The sequence below is a fragment of the Durotheca rogersii genome, assembly GCF_024521655.1.
Source record: "Durotheca rogersii strain YMJ 92031201 chromosome Unknown GGS23scaffold_3, whole genome shotgun sequence".
Taxonomy (NCBI): Eukaryota; Fungi; Ascomycota; class Sordariomycetes; order Xylariales; family Xylariaceae; genus Durotheca; species Durotheca rogersii.
In genome coordinates, this window is record NW_026251234.1 from 1799930 (window position 1) to 1823460 (window position 23531).

Consider the following 23531-nt stretch of genomic DNA (forward strand, 5'->3'; position numbering starts at 1 on the left):
AATTAAACTCCTACGGGAGATTTACGGTAATAAAAATAACTAGAGTAATATAAAGGAATATTAACTTAGTACTCTAAATAATTACGATTCGGGGAAGGGTCCGATCGAGCTAGGATCCGATATAGCCTAGGCCCTTCGACTATCTATTAATTAACCCCGAACTATAAACTAATAGCTATAGGAATAAACGAAAGTAACCCTAGCTAACTCTTTCGTATACCTCGCCCGTTACGACTACCTTACTAACGAAAATATCCGCGCCTTCTATATTATAACTAGCTACGACCTTAAAAGCCGAAAGACGGCCTTCGAAATAAACCCGTACTAAACGATAAGCTACCGATCGGTAGGATCGTTTAACTTCCTAACCCGCTAATACCTCTTCGATAACCTTACCTTTATTTTAATCTTTACGATTTATACGGATTTAATAAACCCCGAACGAACTATTACCGATCCCTTAAAGTTCTCCTAAGCCTACTTCGCCGTAATATTATACCTCTTTAAACCCCGGAAATTATTTAGCTTTAATATAATTAAAGACGGCGCCCTCGATCGGGCGGCGTACGCGCTCGGTTAGCTACGGCGAGCATAGGAAAACGGTAATCTCGAGCTTAATATAACCCTTTAGTTTACTTATTACGTCGCGCTAATAAACTAATAAAATAGCTTTAGCTACGGGTTTTAAAGCGGTATTTTATCGTATTTTATCTTTAAACGACCGATCGAGGTCGCCCGTTAAGCCTAAGAAAATAAGGGGCTCGATTCCCTTAATATTATAAAAAAATACGCCGAAGTAGTGGAATAGTTTTATAACGTTCGAGTTTTAAAGGGAGGGGTAGGTATCGTTAAGCGTCTTCGGTAAGCCGTAAATTATTAAAAGCGAATTAACCTTATTAACGTTATAATATCCGCTTAAAGTACGCCGATCGGCGAGCCCCTTAGCCGTAAATCCTCCGTTCGGTTTATCGCATAAGCCGAAGTTCGTCGTTCCTTTATAACCTTAGTACCTAATTCCCCTTACTTCCTTATATTAACAGACGTAAACCTTTATTATAATAACCTCGTTAAGGTTATAACCCGTTCCTTTCCTTCCTCCGGACTAAAAAGGATTAAGGCTTTTTAATCGGGGGAAACCTCTATACCGTATAAGTAAAGGAAAGATACCTAATTAACCCTTAAAACGCGCTCGCTCCCTTATTATCTCCTTAACTAAGAAGGCTAAAACGAAACTAAGAAGAAGGTAGCCGAAATAAAGAAGGAAAACGCCGATCGGGTTAGATCGGCGAAGATAAACCGGGCTAAGTTAGCCGTAAAGTAATAAAGGGACCTCCTTATAATATTAAACGAGAAGCTAAAGGTACGACGGTAGTAATTAAATAATAGCCGGTAGAATAAAGTTTCGCGGTAGTTTTTTAAGGAGAGATATTAATCGGGATATACCGTACTACCCTTTTTAATTTAATTATTCCTTACGGTATAATTAAACTAAGAAGGCTATAGTAATACGGTAAAATATACCCTCTTAATATATTACGTAATACGTTACGATAAGCCTTATACCTATATAAAGTAACCATAGTATCCGTAAGTACGGGACATACTATACTTATTATCTAAATTATTACCTAACTAGATTATTATCTTTACTATTTTTATCTTAATTAAAGATTTATTTTTATTATTAGATTCGTCGTTCTCCGATTAATATATCTATTTTAGTTATAAGCGCTTAAGTTACTTCGTCGTACCGTTATAGCCGAATAAGTAACTTTTACGTTTTACCTCTTTTCTTCCCTTACCTCTTATGCCTTCGGGCTAGCGACTACTATATCTCTACGACCAAGGGATATAACTAAGATACGATAACTACATTAGATTCCTTACCTCTCGATTAATATAGCGACACTAGTTTCATCTATCTTAGACCATCGTACGTACTATAGTCTTCGATAGAATGTACTTTCGAGCGAACCTATCCGGGTCTCCAGTATCGCGTACGCTCTACTCCTCCTTACTAACGCTATAAATTAAGTTTATAAAGTAATAAGCTATCGATAGTATACGTTTATCGACTTACTTAACGGCTTTTAATATATTCGTATCGCCGATAAGTATTACGAGAAAATAGCTTTCGTAATATCTTTCGGTATTTACGAATAAATTATAATACTTATAGGGTTAATTAACGCTTTAGTTATCTTTTAAGCCTTTATAAAAGAGATTTTCGAGCTACTTTAAAAGTTCGTAGCTAGCCTCTTAAACGACGTAGTTATTTAAGGCGATACCTTAGAATAACTCGACGAAAGAGTAAGATTATTATTCGCCCGGCTCGCCTTATACGGTATAATAATGAACTCTAGAAAATTATAGTTATTCGTTAGGAAAGGCGTATTTCTAGGCTTCCTTATCTCTAAGGATAATATTTAAGTTAATTTAGCGAAGGTCGCTACTATTAAAGATCGACCCTAGCTAATAACGACTACGGAAATTAAAGCTTTTATTTACGTAATAAGCTACCTTCGGTACCTTATTAAGAACTTCGCTAGGTATTCCTTATTCCTTACGGACGTAATAAAAGGACCTAAAAACGCTCCCGTAAAGCTAAACGACGAGGCTATGGTAGTATAGAAGTTAATCTACGATAAGATTATAACGGCGCCCGTAATAAAAGATTACGATTAGAAGCGCTTATTTATTATCGATATTAATTCTAGTTAAAAGGATATCGGCGCGGTATTATAATAACCTTATTTCTACGGCGATTAATAAGTACTTTATTTAATAGCGTACTTTTCGCGGAAGCTTACGGAAACGTAGTTTCGCTACTTCGCTTAAGAATAAGAACTTTTATATATCCTACTAGCGTTTTAATACTAGCGTTATTAAGTAAAAGAAAGAAACGTTACGATAATTACGGATTATAAGTTATTAAAGATTATTAATACTAAAGCTAAATAACTTACCCGAATCATACGTTTTCTAGATATTATTAAGCATTATAGCGTTAAGATCGTTTATAAAGTTAGAAAAGCTAACGTTTTAACCGATTATTTATTAAAGCTACTTAATAACTCGGAGATATTAATAAACGGAATATTACCGTTTACGGAAGAGGTAATACTCGGAAAAGTTATTAAGTATTCTTACGAACTTATGCGTTTCGATATTTAAGCGATTTATAAATACCTTTAGCTTCGGTAGCCGCCGCCGAGCGCTTTTAACGAGGATTAGATTAAGAAATACTTCGTAATATATTAAGGGAAACTACATAAGGTTAATTAATATATTAAAGCTTAAGGAGAGCCGCTATACGCTACCGGAATAACTAACGAAGCGATAGGTCTTTAAAGCGTTATCGAATACGATAAATTATTAATAAAGTTACGAGGCGTATATTACGATTAAAGGCATACTATAATAAAAGTTATCCTTAGGAAGACTTTAAGGCTATATTAGCATTTCGAGATTACGCTCGCGGTATAGTAAATTATTATGAAATACCCGACCTATTAACTTATAAAAAAACTAAATTTAACGTTACCGGACCTATAAATTATCCTACCGCTTACGCCGCTTACGAAATAAGCGATTAATTATACGTTTATTAGTTAATCGACGTTACTTATTACCGTCGAATACGCTACCGGATAAGTCGAAAGCGAAGTCGTATCGTTAATCGCGTTTAAAAACTATATCCCGCTATTAATTCGTATCGGCGAAACCTTCGGATATCCTCGCGAATAAATAAGTAATAATAGCGTAGCGTTTACGAACGACGAAGCTATTTAATAATATCGTTAATATAATTCCGTCGTAAAACTTATTATACCGTTACGCCTTAGAGGTAACGGTAAGGTCGAAAAGGTTAACGGTAACGTTAAACGCATAATACTACGAAAATATTAAGCGAACCTAATAATACGAAGCCTATTTAATTTCTTACGTCGAGCCCTTACGATATATAATAAAACGCTAAAGCTAAGCGGCTATAGTAGTTTCTTCCTTATGTTCGGTACGTAGCTTCTATAAGAGTAATAATAAGTAGAATTCGCCGAATACGTTCGCGAAGCGACGAAGGAAGAGGAGCTATAGTTCGTATAATAACTAGCGAAGTAATACGAAGCGCCGATAGCTCGAAGTTATTATAATAACCTAAAGGTATCGCGAGATTAAATACGAGCCTACTTATAGGAAAAGAAAGAACTCATTAGGACTTACGCTCCGGGAAATTAGGTATTAAGAATTCGCTAAAGGTTAGGTAAATACGAGCCTTATTACGACGGCCCGTAAGCGATTATAAGCTACTACGTCGGTAATACGTATAGGATAAGGAGTCCCGGAGGTATCGAAATACCGAATAAATATAACGGGACTAACCTATTTCCGGCGTACGTTAACGATAAATATCCCGTACGTAGTTTATAGTATACTAATAAACGCCTACTAAAATAAGATCGTTAGCGGTTAAAAGATTAGCTTAGGATTACGTAAAAATAATATTAATAAGGCTTAATACTAAAAATTATCGTAAAACGCGCCCGTTAAGGACTAAGGACGATCCTTTCGTAAGAAGAGGAATAGTATAATACCTAAGGAATTAGGCATTAAAAAAGGAGCCCTATAATTAATAGAATTAAAGAAAAACACGTAATAGCTAACTATTCGTAAAACGCTATATTTAAGTCCTTTTAGTAGTTTAGTTTTTATACCTTTAATTAATTAACTAGGTTTACCTTTTAACTCGTCTTACGTACCTTAAGATTAAGGTAGCGAGGCTACGAAAGGAACCGCTACTAAAACGTATATACGTATAGGTATATAGGGACCTATGTATATATGTAAATATCGGTGGGCCTTGTCTGCCGAAAACGGCAAGCCCCCCCACGTACCTACTGTTTAATTATAGGCCCAGGTTATGTGCTTAATATATCTACCTAGGTACTTACCAAGGCATAGGTAGGTACATTATCGATAACGTATTTCCGCCCACCAAACCCTGGATGGGGGGTTTTTTTTTTCAACCCAGAATCATTTCAACTCCACCAGAAAACCAACAGTGATCACCGCCCATCGCCGAGATCTAGGCATTCATAAAGACGAAAGAGGTTGTAGCACCAGCTTGGCCTCCATTAGATCCGACCCTCATGCTCGTTGCGTTTAGGTTCAGCGTCAATCCGATCGAAACCACATAACACAAGCCGTGAAGAAGGGATATCTTACATGAACCATGTCTGCCCCGACATCCCTCCGCAAATCCGCCGGCCCCGTTGCCTCCTCCTCTGATGTCCCGGTCGCCGAGGTCGCCGAGGTCGCCCGAGAGGAGGAATTTGCGCTGGAAGGCATGAATGAACTCCCGGAGGGGGCGAATGCGCTCCAGCCGGCGAGCGCAGCGGGAGAGCACGGGATGGAGATTGACGAGGAGAACAAGCCGCATTTTGCACCCGTACAGAATACCGTACGTCGGAGCCTCTGCCCCCATTCGTATCTTCCAAGCTAACTGGCCCTTCCCGCGCACAGGATCCGGCGATGCACATTCAAACGCGCAAGATTCCCATCCCGCCCCACAGATTCGCGCCCCTGAAGAGCGCGTGGCCCAAGATCTACCCGCCGCTGGTTGAACACCTCAAGTTGCAAGTGCGCATGAACGTCAAGCAGCGCCGCGTGGAGCTCCGCACGTCGAAACACACGACGGACAGCGGCGCCATCCAGAAGGGAGAGGACTTCGTGCGCGCCTTCTCTCTCGGCTTCGACGTCGACGATGCCATCGCCCTGCTCCGCCTCGACGACCTTTACATAGAGACCTTCGAGGTCAAGGACGTCAAGACTCTGACCGGCGACCACCTCGCCCGCGCCATCGGCCGTATCGCCGGAAAGGACGGCAAGACCAAGTTCGCTATCGAGAACGCCTCGCGCACTCGGGTCGTGCTAGCTGATTCTAAGATCCACATTCTCGGAGGTGAGTTTGGCGTCTCGCCTGCCGCGCTATCGCTATCGAGAGCGATATCGGTGTCGCTAACTAGCGGACCGCAGGGTTCAAAAACATTCACATAGCGCGCGAATCCATCGTGAGCCTGATATTGGGGAAGCCTCCCGGTAAGGTATACAACAACCTGCGGACGGTGGCTACGAGGATGAAGGAGAGGTTTTAGCCCAGCCCTGGCCAATGCTACGTTACGTCTTCTGGAAAAGGAACTACGGCGCTTAGGAGTTGAAACGGGGAGTTTTGTTTTCTTTTTTTCCACAGAGATATCGTAAGTTCTAAGGCGTACAAGCGGCCAAGCGGCGTCATTGTAGGCCGCTAATAAACTAGCCTTTGTCACGTTAGAGCATCTGACGAGCATCATAGCATTCGGCGCATTGAAGGCAGGTATTAGTTGCGTAGTTGGGTATTGCTGTTAGGCATCTGGTAATAGGCAGCCGTCAAGCTCGTGGCCTGCATTGACTTGCCCAGCGTCTTGTCGTGTTGGTAGCAGATGCCTGCTTGGTTCGGGTCCCAGCCTGCTCCGTTGTCAGGAGGAGTTCCCGGCTCCCCTCCCCTCCCCCCACTATAAACCAATCCGTCGTCGTCCTCCTTCTCTTCTTCCAACTCAATCCTGCAAACTCCAACCACACGACAACGGCTACCCACAACCCTAGGCCGGTTACCGACGCGCACGCATGTCGAATTCCCTCTGCCCTTCTTCCCAAGCATTCGCCGGATGAACGGCCCAACGTGCCGCCGGCTGCCTTCGCTGCTAGCCAGCCGCGCTGGCGGCCGCCACGTGACGGCGACGACAGGGGGAGGTTGCCGAGCGCAGCACTCGCGCGCGCGCTGGCGGGTGCCGCGTCTCTCCTCCCTGCCGCCGCTGCCGCCGCTGCCGCCGCGCCTCGCCGAGTCGGGCGCCGCTGGGACCCTCCAGGTGCGAGGCAAGAAGACCAAGTCGACGGTGAGCCTCGACGACCTCCCTCGGGAGTACGCGGGGACTCCCAAGGTACGACGCAAGAAGACCAAGTCGACGGTGAGCCCCGACGACGTCCCTCCGGAGTACGCGGGGACCCCCAAGGTACGACGCAAGAAGACCAAGTCGACGACGGTGAGCCTCGACGACCTCCCTCAGGAGTACGCGGGGCCCCTCCCCCCGGAGCCGGGCAAGGGGCCGGACGGGGCCGACGAGCCCCCGTACCCCACCGTCGTCCTCCAGGCCTACCGGAACATGCGCAAGTTCGAGAATTGCGTGCTGCTCACCCGCGTCGGCGGCTTCTACGAGCTCTACCTCGCCCAGGCCGAGGAGTACGCGCCGTTGCTGAACCTCAAGGTCGCGCAGAAGAAGACCAATGCCGGCCCAATACCTATGGTGCGTCCGTGGCTCCACCCACCCAGCCTCGTTGTGGCGATTCTGGACGCCGTATATACATATACATACATACATACAGATATAGCTATTGCGTTTCTCGGTGGATATTCGTTCTGACGTTTAGGCAGGCTGGCTTCCCTTTCTTTCAGCTGGACCGGTTTCTCAAGGCCCTAGTCCTCGACTTGAACTGCTACGTTGCCATAGCTGAGGAGTTCCCCAACGACCCGGGCGACAAGGTCAAGTCGGGCGGCTTGATGCACGACCGCAAGGTCACCCGCGTCATCACGCCGGGGACGCTCATCGACGAAAACTTCATGGATCCATATGCCAACAACTACATTATGGCAATCCACGTGCACCTTTCGCATGAAGGAGATGACGCCTCGGACTCGGCAAAATCCGATGGGGCCACCGTCAACGACAATGTTAGCATCGAGTCGGGTCCTCTCGCGGCGTTACAAGTCAGCGATACCCCTATCGGCTTAGCGTGGGTAGACATCTCGACGGGGCAATTCTACACAGAATCGACGACCGTCACGTCGTTGAGCTCTATCCTCTCTCGCGTTGGTCCGAAAGAGGTGGTCGTCGACGAGGTCCTCGAGTCGCACAGAGACCACCAATTATTTTCTGTCCTCGCTGAGGATAAGCACCTCATTACATTCGCGCCTCAAGGCGAACACCTACCGCTATCGGAATGGAGTCTGATGTTAGAGTCGGAAATCCCGGCCCAGATCGCCCAGACCTTCACTGCGAACGAGGTGTATGCCGGGAGTCTGCTGCTCCAGTACGTTAGGGGCCGTCTACAGAATATGAGTATGAAACTGCAGCCGCCGCTGCGATACGACAACATGTCGGTCATGATGATTGATAAGAGCACTATGCGGTCGCTCGAGATTAAACAAACCATCCGCGACGGTACATTTCGAGGTAGCCTTCTGCACGCCATCCGGGAGACGGTTACTAAAGGTGGCGCCCGGCTGCTGAATACTTGGCTCTGCGCGCCCTCGACGTCGTTGGAAACCATTGTCGCCCGCCAGGATCTGGTAGAGTACTTTGTCCAGCACCCGGATCTTCGCGATGAGATTGTGATACTACTGAGACGGAGCCACGACTCGCAGCGCCTGGTGCAGAAGTTTGCGATCGGTCGCGGAGACGAGGACGATCTCATTGCTCTCGCCAACACTATCCAAGCCACAAAAGATATCGTCACGCTCTTGGAAAACTCGCAGGGACAGGCCCGCCCGCCACCAAAAGGGGAGCACAACGCGCAGGGCGAGGGCGGGACCTCGTGCTTCGCGTCGCTCCTCTCGCGCATCAAGCTCGAGGACCCGATCAGCTTAGCCGACCGCATTAGAACCTCCATTGACGAAGAGGGCCTAGTTCAGCAGCAGCGCAAGGAGGACGACAAAGCAAACCAGCTCCTGAAGCTCGCCGGCAACATAGTTGCCGCCGAAGGCACTCAGGAGGACGCGTCCGCATTGCCTAAAGGGACGGGCGCGGCTACTACCGCTGCGAAAAGAAAAAAGCCTGCTTCGCTCAGGGATTACCTTTTTCCCGCTGCCGACGAGAGCGTGACGTTCGTCATGCAGCCCAAGGCTAACCGAACTCTCCACAAACTCCACAACAAACTATCCTCCCTCTTAGACGAAAAGTCCGCTCTCGCCGACACCCTTCGCGAGCGTTTCGGCGCCGCCAGCCTCACCCTGCGGTGGGCGCCCAACGTGGGCCACATCTGTCACATCAAAGGGGTCAAGGACGTGCGCAAAATCACAGCCGACCTCGCCAGAGACCAATCGTCGTCGAGTCCAACCCTAGTCGGCTCGAGCCGTAGCACCCGAGCCTTCCACGTCCCCGAGTGGACCGAGCTCGGCCAGCGCATCCACCAGACCCGCTTCGAGATCCAGGCCGAGGAGCAGCGCATCTTCGCCGAGCTGCGCGCGCTCGTCGTCTCCAACCTCGTCAAGCTCCGCCACAACGCCGCCGTCCTCGACGAGCTCGACGTCCTGGCCGCCTCCTTCGCCCGCCTCGCCTCCAAGCAGGACCTCGTCCGCCCCGTCCTCAGCGACGACGCCGCCGGCACCGCGTCGCACGTCATCATCGGCGGCCGCCACCCCACTGTCGAGAGCGGGCTGCGCCAGCAGGGCCGCAGCTTCACCAAGAACGACTGTGTCTTTGGCGGCGTCGCAACCACCGACGACGCCAATCCCAAGAACGTCCAGTCCCGCGGACGTCTCCACCTCATAACGGGCCCCAACATGGCTGGGAAGAGCACCTACCTTCGGCAGAACGCGCTCATCGCCATCCTCGCGCAGGTGGGCTGCTACGTGCCAGCGGACCACGCCGCCCTGCCGCTCGCCGACGCCGTCTTCTCGCGGGTCGGCTCTGCCGACAACCTCTACGCCGACCAGAGCACCTTCATGGTCGAGATGCTCGAGACGGCTGCCATCCTGCGTGCTGCCACGCCGCGCTCCTTGGTCATCATGGACGAGGTCGGCCGCGGCACCACCCCCAGCGACGGCACTGCCGTCGCCTTCGCCGCCCTCCACTACCTCGTCACCGTCAACCGCTGCCGCACCCTCTTCGCCACCCACTTCCACGGCCTCGCGGACCTAGCCGTAGAGCGCGGCCTCGCGGACGCCGGCGATACCCAGGGGGGCAGGCCTGTCGAGATGTACTGCACCGACATCGAGGAGACGAGCAACGGCAAGGGCTTCATCTACGTCCACAGGCTACGGAAGGGGGTCAACCGAAACAGTCACGCCCTCAGGGTCGCGCGCCTAGCCAACCTACCCGAAGCGGCTATCGCGGTTGCGCAGGAGGTTTTGGAGAAGCGTGGCAGGGATGGCGGCGCTATTTAAAAGGCGGCCACCGGTGTTCGGGTGGCGATACGACTCTATGCCTACGATCTCGAATGATACCCATATGCGAAGCAGCAGCAGCAGCAGCTTGCCACCTTCGCGCGATAGGCTGTTAGGTCTTGAGGAATTGTTATGGTCTCCTTGCTTCGCTCCGTCTGTACGAAAATCACTACCTAAACCAGGCCATTTAGTTAGCATGCGATTCTGTGCGCGGGGCGTACCGATTGAATTGCTCGTCGAAAAAGAGTGTCTCATAGGGTGTTGAAAATGGTTCATCAAATCAAAAAGATCAGGGTTAAAAAGCTCTGTATGTTTCATGTATAATCATCGAACACTTGTGTTGATCAAGCTGTGGAAGAAAGGAATCTAACTCACCATTTAAGAAGGTTTGCTCGAGGGATCGACGGGTTTAACTAACATATCACAATCGAGAGAACTCTCAACTCCCTGGTATTCTTTTGCAACCTGCCTGAATCGACCGGCAAAAAAAAAAGACCTGTGAAACGTGAATTCCGGTTTTCCCGCATGTCTAGATCTCGTAAACCTAACCGTAGCCCTGTTTCATGCCAGTCCGACAACACCGTGATCATGCTACGAAATTTAGTCACTGTGAACAGCATGTTAGCGATGCTCAACCTTTCGCGGGGGGGTTCGAAGGCAAAGGGAAGGAAGCGAGCATACAAGAGACCACCGAAGCCCTCGTCACCAGATTCTTCTTCCTCCTCGTCCTTCTTCGCCTCCTCCTCCGCGGGGGCGGCACCGGCTCCCGTGTCGGCGGCGGCGGCAGCGGCTGGGGCGGCAGCGGCATAGGCGTCAGGATTGGCAATGCGGTCCTTCAGTTGCTCGATCTCAGGCCAGCTGTAATCCGTCTCGACCGCGACAGCCAGAACCTTCTTGTAGCCGTTCAATAGGGAGTGGATGATCGAGGGAAGGGTGGGGAAGTTCAGAGCGAGGGACAGGGCGGTAATGGTGGCGACGGCACTAGTGAATGCCTTGAGAAGCTGGTCCTCGCCGATGTCGAGGACGTTGGGCGGGAAGGTATTGCCCTGGTCGTACACTTGCGCCACACCCAGGCCATAGGTGAAGGGAGAAATGTTGAGCATGTTGAGCAGGGTGGCCTCAGAAGGGCCGACCTTGCTGCCGGACTCGACGAGCTTCAGATCGGTCGTGATTTCGATGGTACCACGGGCGATCTTGGTGGGAACACCGAGAGCCTGGAAGAAGGAGGTCTTGCCGGGTTCCATGCCGGTGTTGCCGGCAGGAACCCAGACGTCGGCTGGAGCAACCGCGCCAGCACGGGCAGGGGCGGCGACCTTGTTGGCGAGAATCTTGTCACGGATGACCTTCAGGTCGCCGTTGGTAAAGACGAAGCCTATGTTCCCCTTGACGTGGGGAAGGAGTCGCTCATACTCGGGCGTATCGGCGATGAAGGTCCTGAGGGCGCGGCGAACCTAGAGGGGAACAAAAAAAATAACATGATGAGCGGCCGACTTTCCCCAGAAGGCACCGGAATATGCGCATTAGCTTCTGCGTACCATGGTGTTCTTGCCCATCAGGACGACGGCATCCCCGCGGAGAGATTGTCGGATCTCATGCATCTGCTGCGAGCTGACATTGTCGACGGTGACGAGGAATACGGATCGGTATTCCTCGAGCAAGCCTTTCAGCTTGGGGAACTGTTCGCGGAGGTATTCCCTATCAGCAACTGGTCCCCGCTAGACCGTTCGTGTGAGGTCACGGGCGACTTACGTATTCTGCCTTCTTTTGCCTGCTGGCTCCCATGTCTTCTTATTTCTGAAGTTAGGATTTTTAAAGCCGATGTTGTGTAGGGAATGGAGACTGGGTAAGTCGGTTCTGGAGTTCGCAAACGAGACCGAATAAGTGGAGGTTAGCTGCTGGATAAATCTCGGCTGATTAATTTATTTCATCTTGCGTAGGAGTTTTTCTGTCCCGTGCCCAAATGTGTGTTCGACCCGCCTTAGGGTTTGCTTGTACTAGGTACGTACCCCTTCCCCTCCCCTCTAAATAACGACCATGCAACCCCTTTCGAGGTGTCTGATCGTTGAGGCGGTTCAAGAAGTCGGCCATTTTGAGCAAGAAGCATATTTTTGCGAGTCTGGTTTGGATTGAGCTTCGTTACCATAGGCATAGATAGTAGGCGGGTATTTTATCTGTAACCCCTTCTTTTTATCATCTACGATATCCATCCACTCGCACTTCTAGGTAGGTACGTCAAAGAACCTCCCGCCTCAACTAGATCTCGCCATCTCCACGAGATAAGCCTACCCAAGATTTATCTACCTCCCACATACCCACCTAGATAGTAGTAGGTCCGTGCTATATATATGGATAGCACATACCTAGGTAGACACTGGTCCTAGTTAACTAGGTCGCAGCCTCGACCCATGATCCATCTCGGGCGATAGGTGAACTCCTCTTAAGCGCATTTTCATTTGAGCCTATGGTGAGTACCATCTCTGACTGCCCATGAATCCGAGGGGGGGCAATTGTCGGATATTATGTGCGGTCCATCAGCTTCGACACTAAGGGTTCGAAGGAACCTCGGCACCTAATCACAAACCCGGAAGGATTGGCAGTATTTGCCAGTTGGTACGAACGGGACGACCAGCAGCCAGCATGAGCGGCGGGGGAGAGACACCTAGTTAGCAACTTGCTTCCGCTAGATGCTACAAACGAAACACGATCCTACAAACATCTTTCTCTGCAGCCTCAGGTACCGGGTGTGCTGGTCTTGGTCTCCGGCTCATCGCCACCAAATCCCATTTCCATGGCGGTTTCTCTTAGTAAGGCTTGTATGTCTCCACCATCGGGAACCGTGATTTGATTTTCGAGGAAGCGTTCGAGGATGTTTCCTAATTCTTCCGTCCTCGCATCCAGGGGTAACTCCTCCCCTGCCTTAAGCTGTCCCGAAGCGATAAGTTCCTGGTGCCTCTGCCTAAGACTGCTTTCGACCTGCTGCCCGGCATGCATTAATCGGAGGCCTCTTCTACCCTTTGCCGTCCGCAGCAAATCCATAGACCCCACCTGCAACTCCATGACAACAAGGTCTGAAGGTATGAATTTGAATATATGTCGTAGTGCTCGGTATGCCAAAAGCAACCCAGTTGTGTCTTCCAATTTGCGGAAGGAGTGCAGAATGCTTCTTGATAAATAGAGGTCAATGCCATTCTCGAAAATATGGGCAGACCTAACCATCTCCGCGAATAACGACCGGGCCTGGGCCGTCTCCGCGGGAAGCTCCTGTGGAGATATCTCGACGAGGCGATTTACCGCCAAAGCCTGCCAGAGAACCGTGAAAGTCCACGGGTCGGGTTCCACTCGGTAGTGGTTGGTCAAGTCACGGGAGAGCGTTCCAATGTGTTTACCCTGTCCGCTCTGGAGGTAAGAAGAGAGCAACTGGTTCAGCATGAACGAGTTGGGGGGGATTTCGGCGTCTCGGAAAGCTATCCACAGCCTCTCCATCTTGGCGTGTAATCCGCGATCTTTGTAGTTCTCGGCAAGCAACGAGAAAGTCTCCAGGTTGGCCCTCGGCCAGACCTCGTTGGTTGGCCGCAACCTGATAAATGCGGCTAGATTTTTCATGTCTTTTCTAATGCCCAGGAATTGCATGCGCGCGTTAATCATGGCCCAAGCGACATCCTCGGCTTTTTGTATGTTGTCAGCTGTCCCCGACCTCAGCCATGCGCCGATCAAGCCATTCACGTGGATGGCTTGAGGCAGAACACCTTTAGACATGCTGAGAAGTAAGACGTTGTGGGCGCCCTGCAGATTACCGTCCGATATTAACCGCCTTAGCCATTTGCCGAAGAAAAAGGGGTTTCCCACGCTCGGAGGCAGTTTGTGAACGCCTCTCAGGTCGACGGTCTCGGAGACCATCATATCAACAAAGATAAAAAGCGCGAATTCCGTCTCGTTCGCCTTTAGAAAGTACAATATGATTGTATCGTAGTCGTCGATGGTAATCGAGTCGCCTAGATCCGACCGTAGTTGTTGATAGACTTTGTACCCTTTCTCTACTGTTTCGGGTTTACTGGCATACATCCGAATGAGAGGAAACAAAAATCGAGGGTCTTTTTCGTAGGGTGACTCAACGATAGTCTTAACTACCTGTTCCGCTCGGTCAACGTCGTCCATTAAGCAGTACATGCGGAGGCCAAGCTCCCAGAATTCTGCAAAGGTCTCCGGATTGGTTCCAAGCGTAAGAACAAATCTCTTATGAGCGGCAACTGCTTCCTTCCTGAAGCCAGAGACGAAGTCTGCCTCGATGGCAAGTAGTTGCTGGTCGTCGTGTAGGGCCACTCCAACCTTCCGCATGTCCTGGGCCAGGATATGGACATGATACATCCGATTTGGGTTGTTGTCGTGATCGACGGCGAGATGCCTCCAGAGAAAATCCCAAAATTCCCTATAAACAGCATCCGGTCTTCCCCTCAGGGCATCGCGTGCCAGCGAGTAATATTTCCATAACGCGTTGATCCGCCCTCGGCGTAAAGCACCGCCGCCGGTTTTCCTTCCCACGGTACGTATCATGTTATTGAGATGGGTGATGCATTGAGTACCTTTTGCCCGCGGCCAGCCGTGCTCGGGCAGCAGGACAGAAGGATGGTTATCTGGGTCGGATTCGGCGGCTCGTTTTACCAACTCCTCAGCGCCTCGCTTCCCGTAAATGCTTTCAACGATTTTGGTGAAACGGGTCGCTTGCTCCAGCTGTTCCTCCAGCTGTTGAAGACGAGCTTCGGTTTCGGCGTCAAGATCCATTACCGACCGATTGAATTCATCCACGTCCCGCAGAGGGCGCATCTTTCCATCCGTCTTCTTCTCGAAATATTTCACGGAAAATTTGTCGCCCCGGCGCTCTTTCGACAGGCCTAACAATTCTAGGGTTCTCTGGCGCTCTGCTTCTTTCTCGGGAGAGAAACCGGATCGGCGCGCCGAGGAAATAGTCCGCGAGGAGGGGTGGCGGGTGAGCCATTGTGCCGAGGGCTTTCGTTTCTGTAAAGCAACTAGGCATGATCTGCAGATGAAGCTGTGGCCATGGGATGTCCTTGGTGGCATTATCGTAGAAGTTGGTCGGAGTATCGCATTCTGGTGAGCTCTAAGGTCCCAACTGCTCCGCGTATGGGTGTCGTCTGGACCGGTAGCATTATCGATAGATCGCGCGAGCCCTCGATTGAAGAAAAAAAAAAAGGATCGCAGAAGCCGATTAGATGGGATTAGATGGGCGATAAGGCGATGCGAGGGGCAATGTCATTTGGAACCTGGGGGTACCTTACCTAGGTAAGTAGGTACACATAGGAGGTACCTCAGGTCTATATCAGGTGTAGAGGTACCTACCTGGGTACCTGCTACCTAGGTAGGTAGGTAGGTACCCAGGCAGCTTCACACCCATACCGCGTCCCACTAAGAGCCCTGACCACCTCTTTTCGGGGACCTGCGTCACAGCCTGTTAAGAACGCGGTCTGCACGCGACATGGACCTGGACCCGGACCCGGACCTGTCGTCTCACTCTTCCGATCACGGCGGCGACTCTGCGATCAGAGGTTGAGATCGGGCCAATAATAAGATACTAGTGCCACCGCATCTGACTATGGCCGTCGATGAATTGCTCAAGGAGACGTACGAGGAGAAGCAGCACCAGGTAGTAACGCTCATCTCCAAGGCGATAGCCGAAGACCGCTGACGACCGCCCCTAGGCTGCTTATGTCTTCGATCCGTTAGACGGCGTCGATGGCGCAAGCCGGCCGGCGAAGCGGAGGAAGGTGTCCAAGAGGACAGACAAGTCCCACGCTTCACGGGCAGATCAGAGTCCGACCTTCCAACCTCTTCTCGGCGGCTGCGAAGGTGAGCGCTCTGTGCGCCTTCGCCAGCAGCTATTCGAGAGATCGTGGTCACAGATCGACAAGCGGATACAGGAAGTCCTCCGAAAGGCCAACATGTCCACTCGGCAGGAAGTTGCAGACTTCTTGCAGGCCAACCCAGAGCCTGCCTCCACAGGCAAGCTCACATCTGCCTTCATCGTCACCGGTCCGAACTTGGCCTCGCAAGACCTCCTCTTTGAGCAGCTGTCGAAGACTCTCGAGGATAATATAGACTCGAGGGTGGTACGGCTGAGATCCGGCGACGCGTCCAATCTGAAAGCCGTACTAAGAAAGATCATACGAGATGTTACGGCGAGAGACACGGACGATGAGAATGACCTGGAATTGGTCACAGGCAAAGAGGTAAGTTGAACTGCCGAATCGACTCCGTGTTCTTTATTCACCGACAATGTAGGGGCGCAAATACCTAGGCTACGATCTGGAGGCCCTCCACGTCCATCTCAAATCCAACCCGTGTTGGCGCGTCGTTGTCGTTTTTCAGGACAGCGAAGCATTTGACAGTGGCCTCCTGTCGGATTTAATCTCATTATTCAGGTCAGTTTTCTTGGCAGGTACATTCATATCTTGCGACTCACTCTGTCGGCAGCTCGTGGCTCAACCGAATCCCCTTCGCCCTGATATTTGGCATAGCCACATCACTAGAGCTATTTCAGGCCCGGCTTCTGAAGTCTACTTGCCAATCTCTCTACGGCCAGCAGTTTGACGTCGAGCAATCGACATCAATCGTTGACAAGATTTTCACGATGGCTGCCGCGCATGTAGAAGCGCCCTTGCGATTGGGTTCTTCCCTGCTTTGCAGCTTATTAGATCGTCAGCGGGACCAGATGTCAAGCATCCCCGTGTTCGTGAGCTACTTAAAAGTGAGCCGTACCCACGCCTGAAAGAGGGGCTCACCAGCTAATATTCCTAGTATGCCTACATGTGTCACTTCTATGCGAACCCATTGACTGTCTTCTTATCTAACGACGCAGGCGACGAGATACTTCGGCAAGAACATTTCGAAGCCGTGCGGTGCCTGCCATCTTTTCGTCAATATGTGGAAAACGCCATCGATCGGGGTCAGGTAGAACAGGCAAGACTGGTCCTGGAAGAGAACCAGTACCTCAAAACGCTTCTGCAAGGTCGGCTTCGAGACTCGCGTCAATGGTTATTACACCTCCTGCGTACTCTCAAAATCCTGACTGCTGGCAAGGTGCTATCTACCGACTTCACTGGGCTCTATTTGGATACCCTCTCTTGCGGACTTGACTCTGATCAAATCGCCGAGTTTGCGGGGTCCATAAAGCGAATGCAACCCGCCGATACAGTGACGTTTCTGGCCCAAGCGCTAGATGCTATGGAAAACGGCGACTCTAGTCTTGGCCTGAGTCCATGGGCTAGTGAAACCGAGGAGTCGTTTGTGCTATTCTCCAGCATGCTGGCTAGTATCAAACGGTTGCAAGCCGCTGCCGAAGAACAAGGCAATATTCTCCGTAGCAAATATAGCGGACAAACCAAAGTACTGAGAACCACCGTCGTTGCTCAGAAGGTCCAGCTCAGCCAGGACACGGCGACGCTAACTAAAGAGGATAAGGCCTACACCGACTTGGTAGACGAGCTTTCTGAGCACTTCAAAGCGGCATTTGGCTGCGATGGTGCAAAGGACATATGCTTTAACGAACTCTGGCTCTTCGACTCGAAAACACCCTCCCGAGATGTATTTGTTCCTCGGCCCAGGGGGGTTGTGGAGCGCGCATTGTCGCGTCCGCATGATTATCTCAATTGTTCCTGTTGCGAGGAGACGGAGGACCACATTGCCCCATCTCTACCAACAATATCCGTCCTATATCAGCTTTATCTCGAGACTGGCTCTCTTATCAACGTTGCCGATCTTTGGTCGGCGTACTATGCGATTGTCGGCGAAGAAAAGGGGGGAGGATTGGACGAGCGGGCTGCCCTTGCGTTGTTCTATCGCGCAATGGCCGAGATGAGAGCCATGGGCTTTGTCAAACAGACCAGAAAAAAGGCAGACCACATCGCAAAACTTGCTTGGAAGGGGCTATAAAGACACAAGGGCCATTAGAGGAGTCACCTTGGTGGTAGTAAGGAGGTTGGTTTGGTTTGATTAGGTGTATTCAAGGGGACTCGTTGGCACAAGGATGATTCTCGTCGGCAAGAAAACAATGGTGTTTTTGTGTCCAAAACCCACTTGAGAACCCACTGGCTTGTACGCTAATCTACTACGTCTTTGGAAAGGGTCTAGATAAAAAGAAGCCTCGAAGGTCTCAACAAAGACTCGCCCAACCCATAACAGCGCTGAAAGAAAGAGCCAGCAGGCCGGTTCACGACGGTCAGACACATCGAGCACATGACAAAGGATACCGCGACGAGCCTCATACCTACAAGAAGAAACGGTGGCCGCCCTCGAATCTATAAGCCATCTCTCACGCCTTCAGTCCCACAGCAGCGTGGTTGGTTATATACACATATATATACATATCTAAGCGCTTATTTCTCTGCTACCGTCCCGTCATATAATTCTGCCATTCCACCCAAGCTGCTGGCGGCTAGACTCCATCGTCGAAGGCCGACTACAAAACAAGAAGACTTCCAAGGGCGAGAAGTTCCGTACGAGTCCTATATTGCCACATATTCTCCTTTGCATCATCTCATTACTCGTCGCTCATTCTACACAAATTAGTTAGTTCGTCCCGCGGTATTTTCCGTCGACTACCGCACTTCACCGTCCCAAAGAACCCTGAAATCTAGCCCCCCAAAAGGATTAAAATAAGAACCAGTCAGCTCAAGCTCTCCTCCTTCAAACCTAAACAACCTCCTCGGCGCCAGAGAGAGGGCCCAAACAAAAAAAGTCTACCCGAAAAAAGATCAGAATAGACACCCCCTTCGACTTCTCGACCCCACCTACCAAAGCCCACGGCACAAGCACCGCGATGCAGAACCCGACGCACGACCAGGGCGCGCAGCAGGAAGCGGCGGCGGCGAGGGCGCTCGGCCCGCGGCGGGCGGCGCAGGACGTGGCGTTCCGGGAGAAGCTGCGGCAGATGGCGCTGCCGCTGGCGCCGCTGGTGCAGCTGACGACGGGGGAGGTGCACCCGGCGTTCCCGGGGACGCTGCTGCACTTCTGGCTGCTGACGGACTCGCAGCTGGAGGCGCTGGCGCACTTCTACCACCAGCGCACGCCGTGCCCGTGGACGCGCCACTACCCGTGCCCGGTGCGCTGGGCGTCGGACGCGCCGCTCGAGGAGAAGCGGCGCCGCCTCGGCCGCTTCATCGGCCTGCGCGGCTGCGAGTCCCCCCTCGTCCTCCTCCCTTCTTCCCCCACCGCCGCCGCTCCCGCCGACAGCGCCGCCCCCGCCCTCCTCTCCGAGGACGACATCCTCGAGGAGGCCCGCGCCGCCCGCCTCGCCGAGGAGGAGCGCATCTGGCGCGGCAAGCACCCCTGGTTCCGCGGCTAGCTGCAGCCGTCCCCGACGGGCTTGGTGGTCTAGAGAGCGGGAGAGCGTGGAAAACCGCGTAGGTATATTGCGGTTCTGAACACTTAGCGGCACGGGGCGTTGCGGGGGGCATCCATCTTTCGTTCGATTCTAGACACTCCTTAGACTAATATTTTACCTTGAACATGTATATTTCACCCCGATGGCTCTTCCTTCTCGGCTGGATGTGACTAGGCGCGTAGAGTAGAACAGGCTTCGGGGCTTAGACGTGTCTCCCTTTATTGCCGATCTAGTCTGTAACCCCCTTCTCGAATCAACTGCCGTGGCCGCGTGTGTTCGGCGCCGGCCATAATCCCAAGTTGTGGTGTAACGATAGTGTTTCCTTTTAGATTGAGGCTTAATTCGTGTTCTAGGAACTTCCAGCTAGGTCGACGACCAGGGACACAATGGCGAAACGGCTCGCTCCAGCAGCGTTGAAAAGGCGAGACACTTCGCGGGTAAGAGAACCGCGGATGCAGAGGACATTGAAGCATCATCTACTACCGCTCCCCAGCCACCCTCGTCATCACGCGAAGATAGAGTATTCCAAAGAACGCGTGCTTCGGGGCGCCCACGTTCGAATGTGTCATTTATATAGGCACATATATATGTGTGTGTGCCTTTTGAGTCTATCTATGGACTTCCAATTGATGGACTTAGCAATGGATTCTAGCGCATCTACTTTTTCTGAACACTTTTCTTGACTCCTTCCACGAAGGCCTCCACGGCATCCCCGCCGCCGAGAGGCACCTGGCTGCCTCTTATGTAACCTCCGTTCTCGACCTTGATGGACAGCGCGTCCGCGATGCTGGGCAAACCGCCGTCCCGAATCGCCATGGACAGGCTTGTCAGGCTCTGGTGGAACAGCGGGCTCCGGAGAACCTTCTCCAACAGCGCTTTCTTCTGGCCGAGACTCATCGCTTCCTTCGCAGCCTGCACTGCCGCGGCGGTGGGTTCTGCGGTATCCTCCTCCTGGTCCACCTGTTGCGAAAAAACGAGGATTGAGGGGGGCAAGAAGCTGAGCAATTCGTCGATCTGCTCTTCTGTTGCTTCTCGGGCCACGGGTACGGTGATAGGGGGTGTGAGGAGGTCTGAAAGGAGTGGATAAAAATTCCCTTCGCCCTGGCTGGTCCCGGCATTTCCTCTCAATGAATCGAGAAAATTCCTGACTGCAGCTGCAGCATCGGGGGGGCCCGAGGCGGCACTATCCTCATGTTAGCGCACAACCCCAGCTCCGAGACCGCGCCGAGGTGTTTTGGCAGAGAAACAATACATCTCTCATTCGAGGGCGTCTAACGGTACATGACAGCCCGATGGGCTGAAAAGGCTATAGACATTGCGTCTAGTATTTGCGCATAGAATGCATGTGATATTCTCATGTCCAGTCCTCTTCCAGAAAAACGTTACAAAAGAGTATGGGATAACCTACGCTCTGGCGCCGTCGGCACCGCCCTCTCTCGCGCTCTCTCCTTCTTGCCGCACATCGCCACCGGTAGCGCCCGGACCAGCACCTCCATCGCCCTCGTGGGGCTCGTCGGGGTTGCCATGACCTTCGACATCCTCCATAGGCTCGTCGTCATCGCCTCCACGTCGGTCATCGTTGTCGGTGTTGTTGATCGCAGCTAGCTCGTGTGCGACGTCGACCTCTTCGCCCTGGAGCAGCCTGTGCACGATGTCGCCGATTTTCCGGTCGCGAGGGCTGAACCAAGTGGGGTCGCCGTTCCGACCTTGAGGCTTCGACTGTAACCAGAACAGGTGTCGCTGGGAAGAGGAGAGGAACTTGAGCACGAAGAGACGTCCGTTCGTCTTGGCGGATACGTGAGGTTGGTTGTTGGCATCGTAGGGAACAAATTGGCCGTCTGTCGGGATCATAACAAGGTCTAACTCGGGCTGGTCGAGGGGGACGCTTCGCTCACGCCAGCAGAAATGAAGTAACTCTAGAGACGATTAGCAACGATAGCAACAGCGGCATCCCCGAAGCGGTGGTCAAGTGCCTACCATCCTCGGTGAAGAGGTAGATGTAGCCTGGTCGGGGCGACGCCTTCACTTTGTAGGGCCGCGAGGAGGTCTAGTATTGCTGTCAGCATCATTTTGTCTACAACTCAAATGGACGGCTATTAGAGGCACATGGAAGAGCAGAGAGAAGGGGGGGGGGAGGGAAAGGGAGAAGGGGACGACGCACATCAACTTCGCATATGCCCGCCTTAAACGTTATGATAGGTGTTATCGACATGGCTGGCTGACGATGTCCTAACAAGAAGAAGGAGGAAGAGGGCGGGGACTGTTGCAGGCGACCTTGCGACGAAAATAACGTCACAGACAAGGGCGAGAGAGGGCGACGTTCGTATAGATCGGTTGTCAAGCCGGATTGGAAATGCAAGGCTGCCAGAGCTTCGTTACGATGAGAACACTCTGAAGCTCGGAGTCCTCCCCAGATTACCTAAGGATAGGTACTTACCCGCAGGTACTTTTAGCAAGGAGGTACCTAGGTAGGCAAGGCAGGTACGCGTCTCCCCACCACCTCTATAGGAGGACAGGAAGTGGGACCAGTACATTAAGTTCCTTAAGGTACCGTACCCAAGGTACCTCCAGGTTACATAGCACAATTCCTATCGATACTCGAGGGTCCCAAGATGAACATTTCTGCTTATATAAGCAGCAAACCTCAGATTGCCATCTAGGTAAGTACACATAATGTGGCGGAACAAGCCACAGTCACGGCCCACAAAATTAGAAGGCTCCGCCGGATTTCCAGTGGCACCCAGGGCTTCGCCTAAGCCCACAACCGCAATTGATCTTTTTGCGCAAAGTGGAATTTCTGACTTCGCATCACCAAACCAACGAGGAAACCTGCCAACTCCCTTTCACCACCACACACCCAGCGACAACGCCCCCCCCCCCCCCAGTCGACAGCCCTCGTCATGTCGCAGCCGAGCACACAGAAGACGTTCGGAAAGTCGACCCGGGAGGTCCCTCATCCCTCCCAGAGGGCCCAGAAATGGTACCCTGTCGACGATGAGCCCAAGCCGAAGAGTGTGAGTTGCAACAAGAAGAATTCCAAATTCCGGAGACTTTGGCGGGGTCTCGCCGCTTGAGCTGGTGGTTTTATGGGTGTTTTGGCTACAGGAAGAGCGGGAAAAGGTCGTGGCCGTGGCAAGGCAGAAACCATCTCAGACACGGAGGCGTAGTGATATTTGCATATCTAGCCCTCCAATTCTTGCACGCAGACATGCAGAGGGACGGCGAGCACCCAGCCATACCCGCGAGCTCACGGATTGACCCCATTCGCATTTTCCCATCTGCCCACCTACCTTCCTTCGGCGCGCGTTTGCTGACGATGTTGTGTCCCCTCTCGCAGGTCCGCAAGGCGATCCGTCCCTGGACGCCGCGCAAGTCCCTGCAGCCCGGCACGGTGCTCATCCTACTCGCCGGGCGCTTCCGCGGCAAGCGCGTGATCCTCCTCAAGACCCTTGACCAGGGCGTCCTCCTCGTCACCGGCCCCTTCAAGATCAACGGCGTGCCCATCCGGAGGGTCAACTCGCGATACGTCATCGCCACCTCCTACAAGATTGACCTCGACGGTCTAGAGCAGAGCAAGGTCGACGAGGTCGCGCAGGTCCAGTACTTCGCCCGGGACAAGGCCAAGGAGAAGGCTAGCGAGGACGCCTTCTTCAAGCAGGGCGACAAGGCACAGGTATGCTCAAGCGCGACGGATGCCGTGCGAGATGAGGGGACGGCGAGGGTTCTGCTTGAGCGCGGGCTAACGTGGGATGCTACAGAAGAAGGAGATCAGCACCAGCCGAGCGGCGGACCAGAAGACCATCGACAAGCCCCTGATCGCCAACATCAAGAAGGTAGACCTCCTCGCCAGCTACCTCGCCAGCTCCTTCAGCCTCCGAAAGGGCGACAAGCCCCACGAGATGAAGTGGTAGATAGGTACCGCGGGGCTTCTTGGGGGATTTG

General features: G+C 51.8%; 8 protein-coding genes across 8 annotated transcripts; 5 read left to right on the forward strand and 3 right to left on the reverse strand.

Annotated features, from left to right (window-relative positions):
• The first annotated feature begins 4993 nt into the window (after positions 1–4993).
• Positions 4994–6816, forward strand: GGS23DRAFT_552326 (eukaryotic type KH-domain (KH-domain type I)). The gene is made up of 4 exons (XM_051515394.1): positions 4994–5108; positions 5165–5458; positions 5521–5959; positions 6034–6816. The coding sequence occupies exons 2-4, from the start codon at positions 5231–5233 to the stop codon at positions 6150–6152; spliced, it is 786 nt and encodes a 261-aa protein (XP_051375541.1). The 5' UTR covers positions 4994–5108; positions 5165–5230; the 3' UTR covers positions 6153–6816.
• On the forward strand, positions 6379–10420 carry GGS23DRAFT_291456 (muts domain V-domain-containing protein). The gene is made up of 2 exons (XM_051512646.1): positions 6379–7337; positions 7466–10420. Exons 1-2 carry the CDS (start codon positions 6702–6704, stop codon positions 10193–10195), a joined length of 3366 nt encoding a protein of 1121 aa, XP_051375542.1. The 5' UTR covers positions 6379–6701; the 3' UTR covers positions 10196–10420.
• Positions 10421–10537: 117 nt separating this feature from the next.
• GGS23DRAFT_291426 (60S acidic ribosomal protein P0) lies at positions 10538–12238 on the reverse strand. The gene is made up of 4 exons (XM_051512645.1): positions 11945–12238; positions 11731–11871; positions 10877–11646; positions 10538–10802 (listed from the first exon to the last, which is right to left on the reverse strand). The coding sequence occupies exons 1-4, from the start codon at positions 11975–11977 to the stop codon at positions 10796–10798; spliced, it is 951 nt and encodes a 316-aa protein (XP_051375543.1). The 5' UTR covers positions 11978–12238; the 3' UTR covers positions 10538–10795.
• A 1-nt stretch (position 12239) lies between these two features.
• Positions 12240–15465, reverse strand: GGS23DRAFT_291425 (uncharacterized protein). The gene has a single exon (XM_051512644.1). The coding sequence runs from the start codon at positions 15269–15271 to the stop codon at positions 12926–12928; it is 2346 nt and encodes a 781-aa protein (XP_051375544.1). The 5' UTR covers positions 15272–15465; the 3' UTR covers positions 12240–12925.
• A 338-nt stretch (positions 15466–15803) lies between these two features.
• On the forward strand, positions 15804–18139 carry GGS23DRAFT_603054 (origin recognition complex subunit 3 N-terminus-domain-containing protein; the record flags this gene model as incomplete). The annotated part of the gene is made up of 5 exons (XM_051519424.1): positions 15804–15854; positions 15910–16437; positions 16490–16629; positions 16682–16955; positions 17006–18139. 5 exons carry the CDS (start codon positions 15804–15806, stop codon positions 18137–18139), a joined length of 2127 nt encoding a protein of 708 aa, XP_051375545.1.
• A 950-nt stretch (positions 18140–19089) lies between these two features.
• GGS23DRAFT_552344 (uncharacterized protein) lies at positions 19090–19728 on the forward strand. The gene has a single exon (XM_051515395.1). It carries the CDS (start codon positions 19137–19139, stop codon positions 19548–19550), a length of 414 nt encoding a protein of 137 aa, XP_051375546.1. The 5' UTR covers positions 19090–19136; the 3' UTR covers positions 19551–19728.
• Positions 19729–20050: 322 nt separating this feature from the next.
• GGS23DRAFT_552346 (proteasome complex subunit Rpn13 ubiquitin receptor-domain-containing protein) lies at positions 20051–22014 on the reverse strand. The gene is made up of 4 exons (XM_051515396.1): positions 21751–22014; positions 21567–21636; positions 20998–21505; positions 20051–20772 (listed from the first exon to the last, which is right to left on the reverse strand). The coding sequence occupies exons 1-4, from the start codon at positions 21799–21801 to the stop codon at positions 20247–20249; spliced, it is 1155 nt and encodes a 384-aa protein (XP_051375547.1). The 5' UTR covers positions 21802–22014; the 3' UTR covers positions 20051–20246.
• An 891-nt stretch (positions 22015–22905) lies between these two features.
• GGS23DRAFT_603055 (ribosomal protein L6e-domain-containing protein) lies at positions 22906–23500 on the forward strand (the record flags this gene model as incomplete). Its single annotated transcript, XM_051519425.1, has 2 exons — positions 22906–23262; positions 23348–23500. The coding sequence occupies 2 exons, from the start codon at positions 22906–22908 to the stop codon at positions 23498–23500; spliced, it is 510 nt and encodes a 169-aa protein (XP_051375548.1).
• Between the last annotated feature and the right edge of the window lie 31 nt (positions 23501–23531).

Excerpts from the sequence above, each read along its gene's own strand:
- GGS23DRAFT_552326 (XM_051515394.1), top strand. The coding sequence starts at position 5,231 with ATGTCTGCCCCGACATCCCTCCGCAAATCCGCCGGCCCCGTTGCCTCC. Across the intron at positions 5,459-5,520 it reads TTGCACCCGTACAGAATACC|GATCCGGCGATGCACATTCA; the intron begins GTACGTCGGAGC and ends TCCCGCGCACAG. Across the intron at positions 5,960-6,033 it reads TAAGATCCACATTCTCGGAG|GGTTCAAAAACATTCACATA; the intron begins GTGAGTTTGGCG and ends AGCGGACCGCAG.
- GGS23DRAFT_291456 (XM_051512646.1), top strand. The coding sequence starts at position 6,702 with ATGAACGGCCCAACGTGCCGCCGGCTGCCTTCGCTGCTAGCCAGCCGC. Across the intron at positions 7,338-7,465 it reads ATGCCGGCCCAATACCTATG|GCTGGCTTCCCTTTCTTTCA; the intron begins GTGCGTCCGTGG and ends ACGTTTAGGCAG.
- GGS23DRAFT_291426 (XM_051512645.1), bottom strand. The coding sequence starts at position 11,977 with ATGGGAGCCAGCAGGCAAAAGAAGGCAGAATAC. Across the intron at positions 11,872-11,944 it reads GGCAAAAGAAGGCAGAATAC|TTCCCCAAGCTGAAAGGCTT; the intron begins GTAAGTCGCCCG and ends CTCCGCGAACAG. Across the intron at positions 11,647-11,730 it reads TGATGGGCAAGAACACCATG|GTTCGCCGCGCCCTCAGGAC; the intron begins GTACGCAGAAGC and ends GTTCCCCTCTAG.
- GGS23DRAFT_291425 (XM_051512644.1), bottom strand. The coding sequence starts at position 15,271 with ATGCCACCAAGGACATCCCATGGCCACAGCTTCATCTGCAGATCATGC.
- GGS23DRAFT_552346 (XM_051515396.1), bottom strand. The coding sequence starts at position 21,801 with ATGTCGATAACACCTATCATAACGTTTAAGGCGGGCATATGCGAAGTT. Across the intron at positions 21,637-21,750 it reads CGGGCATATGCGAAGTTGAT|ACCTCCTCGCGGCCCTACAA; the intron begins GTGCGTCGTCCC and ends CAGCAATACTAG. Across the intron at positions 21,506-21,566 it reads CTACCTCTTCACCGAGGATG|AGTTACTTCATTTCTGCTGG; the intron begins GTAGGCACTTGA and ends AATCGTCTCTAG.
- GGS23DRAFT_552344 (XM_051515395.1), top strand. The coding sequence starts at position 19,137 with ATGGCGCTGCCGCTGGCGCCGCTGGTGCAGCTGACGACGGGGGAGGTG.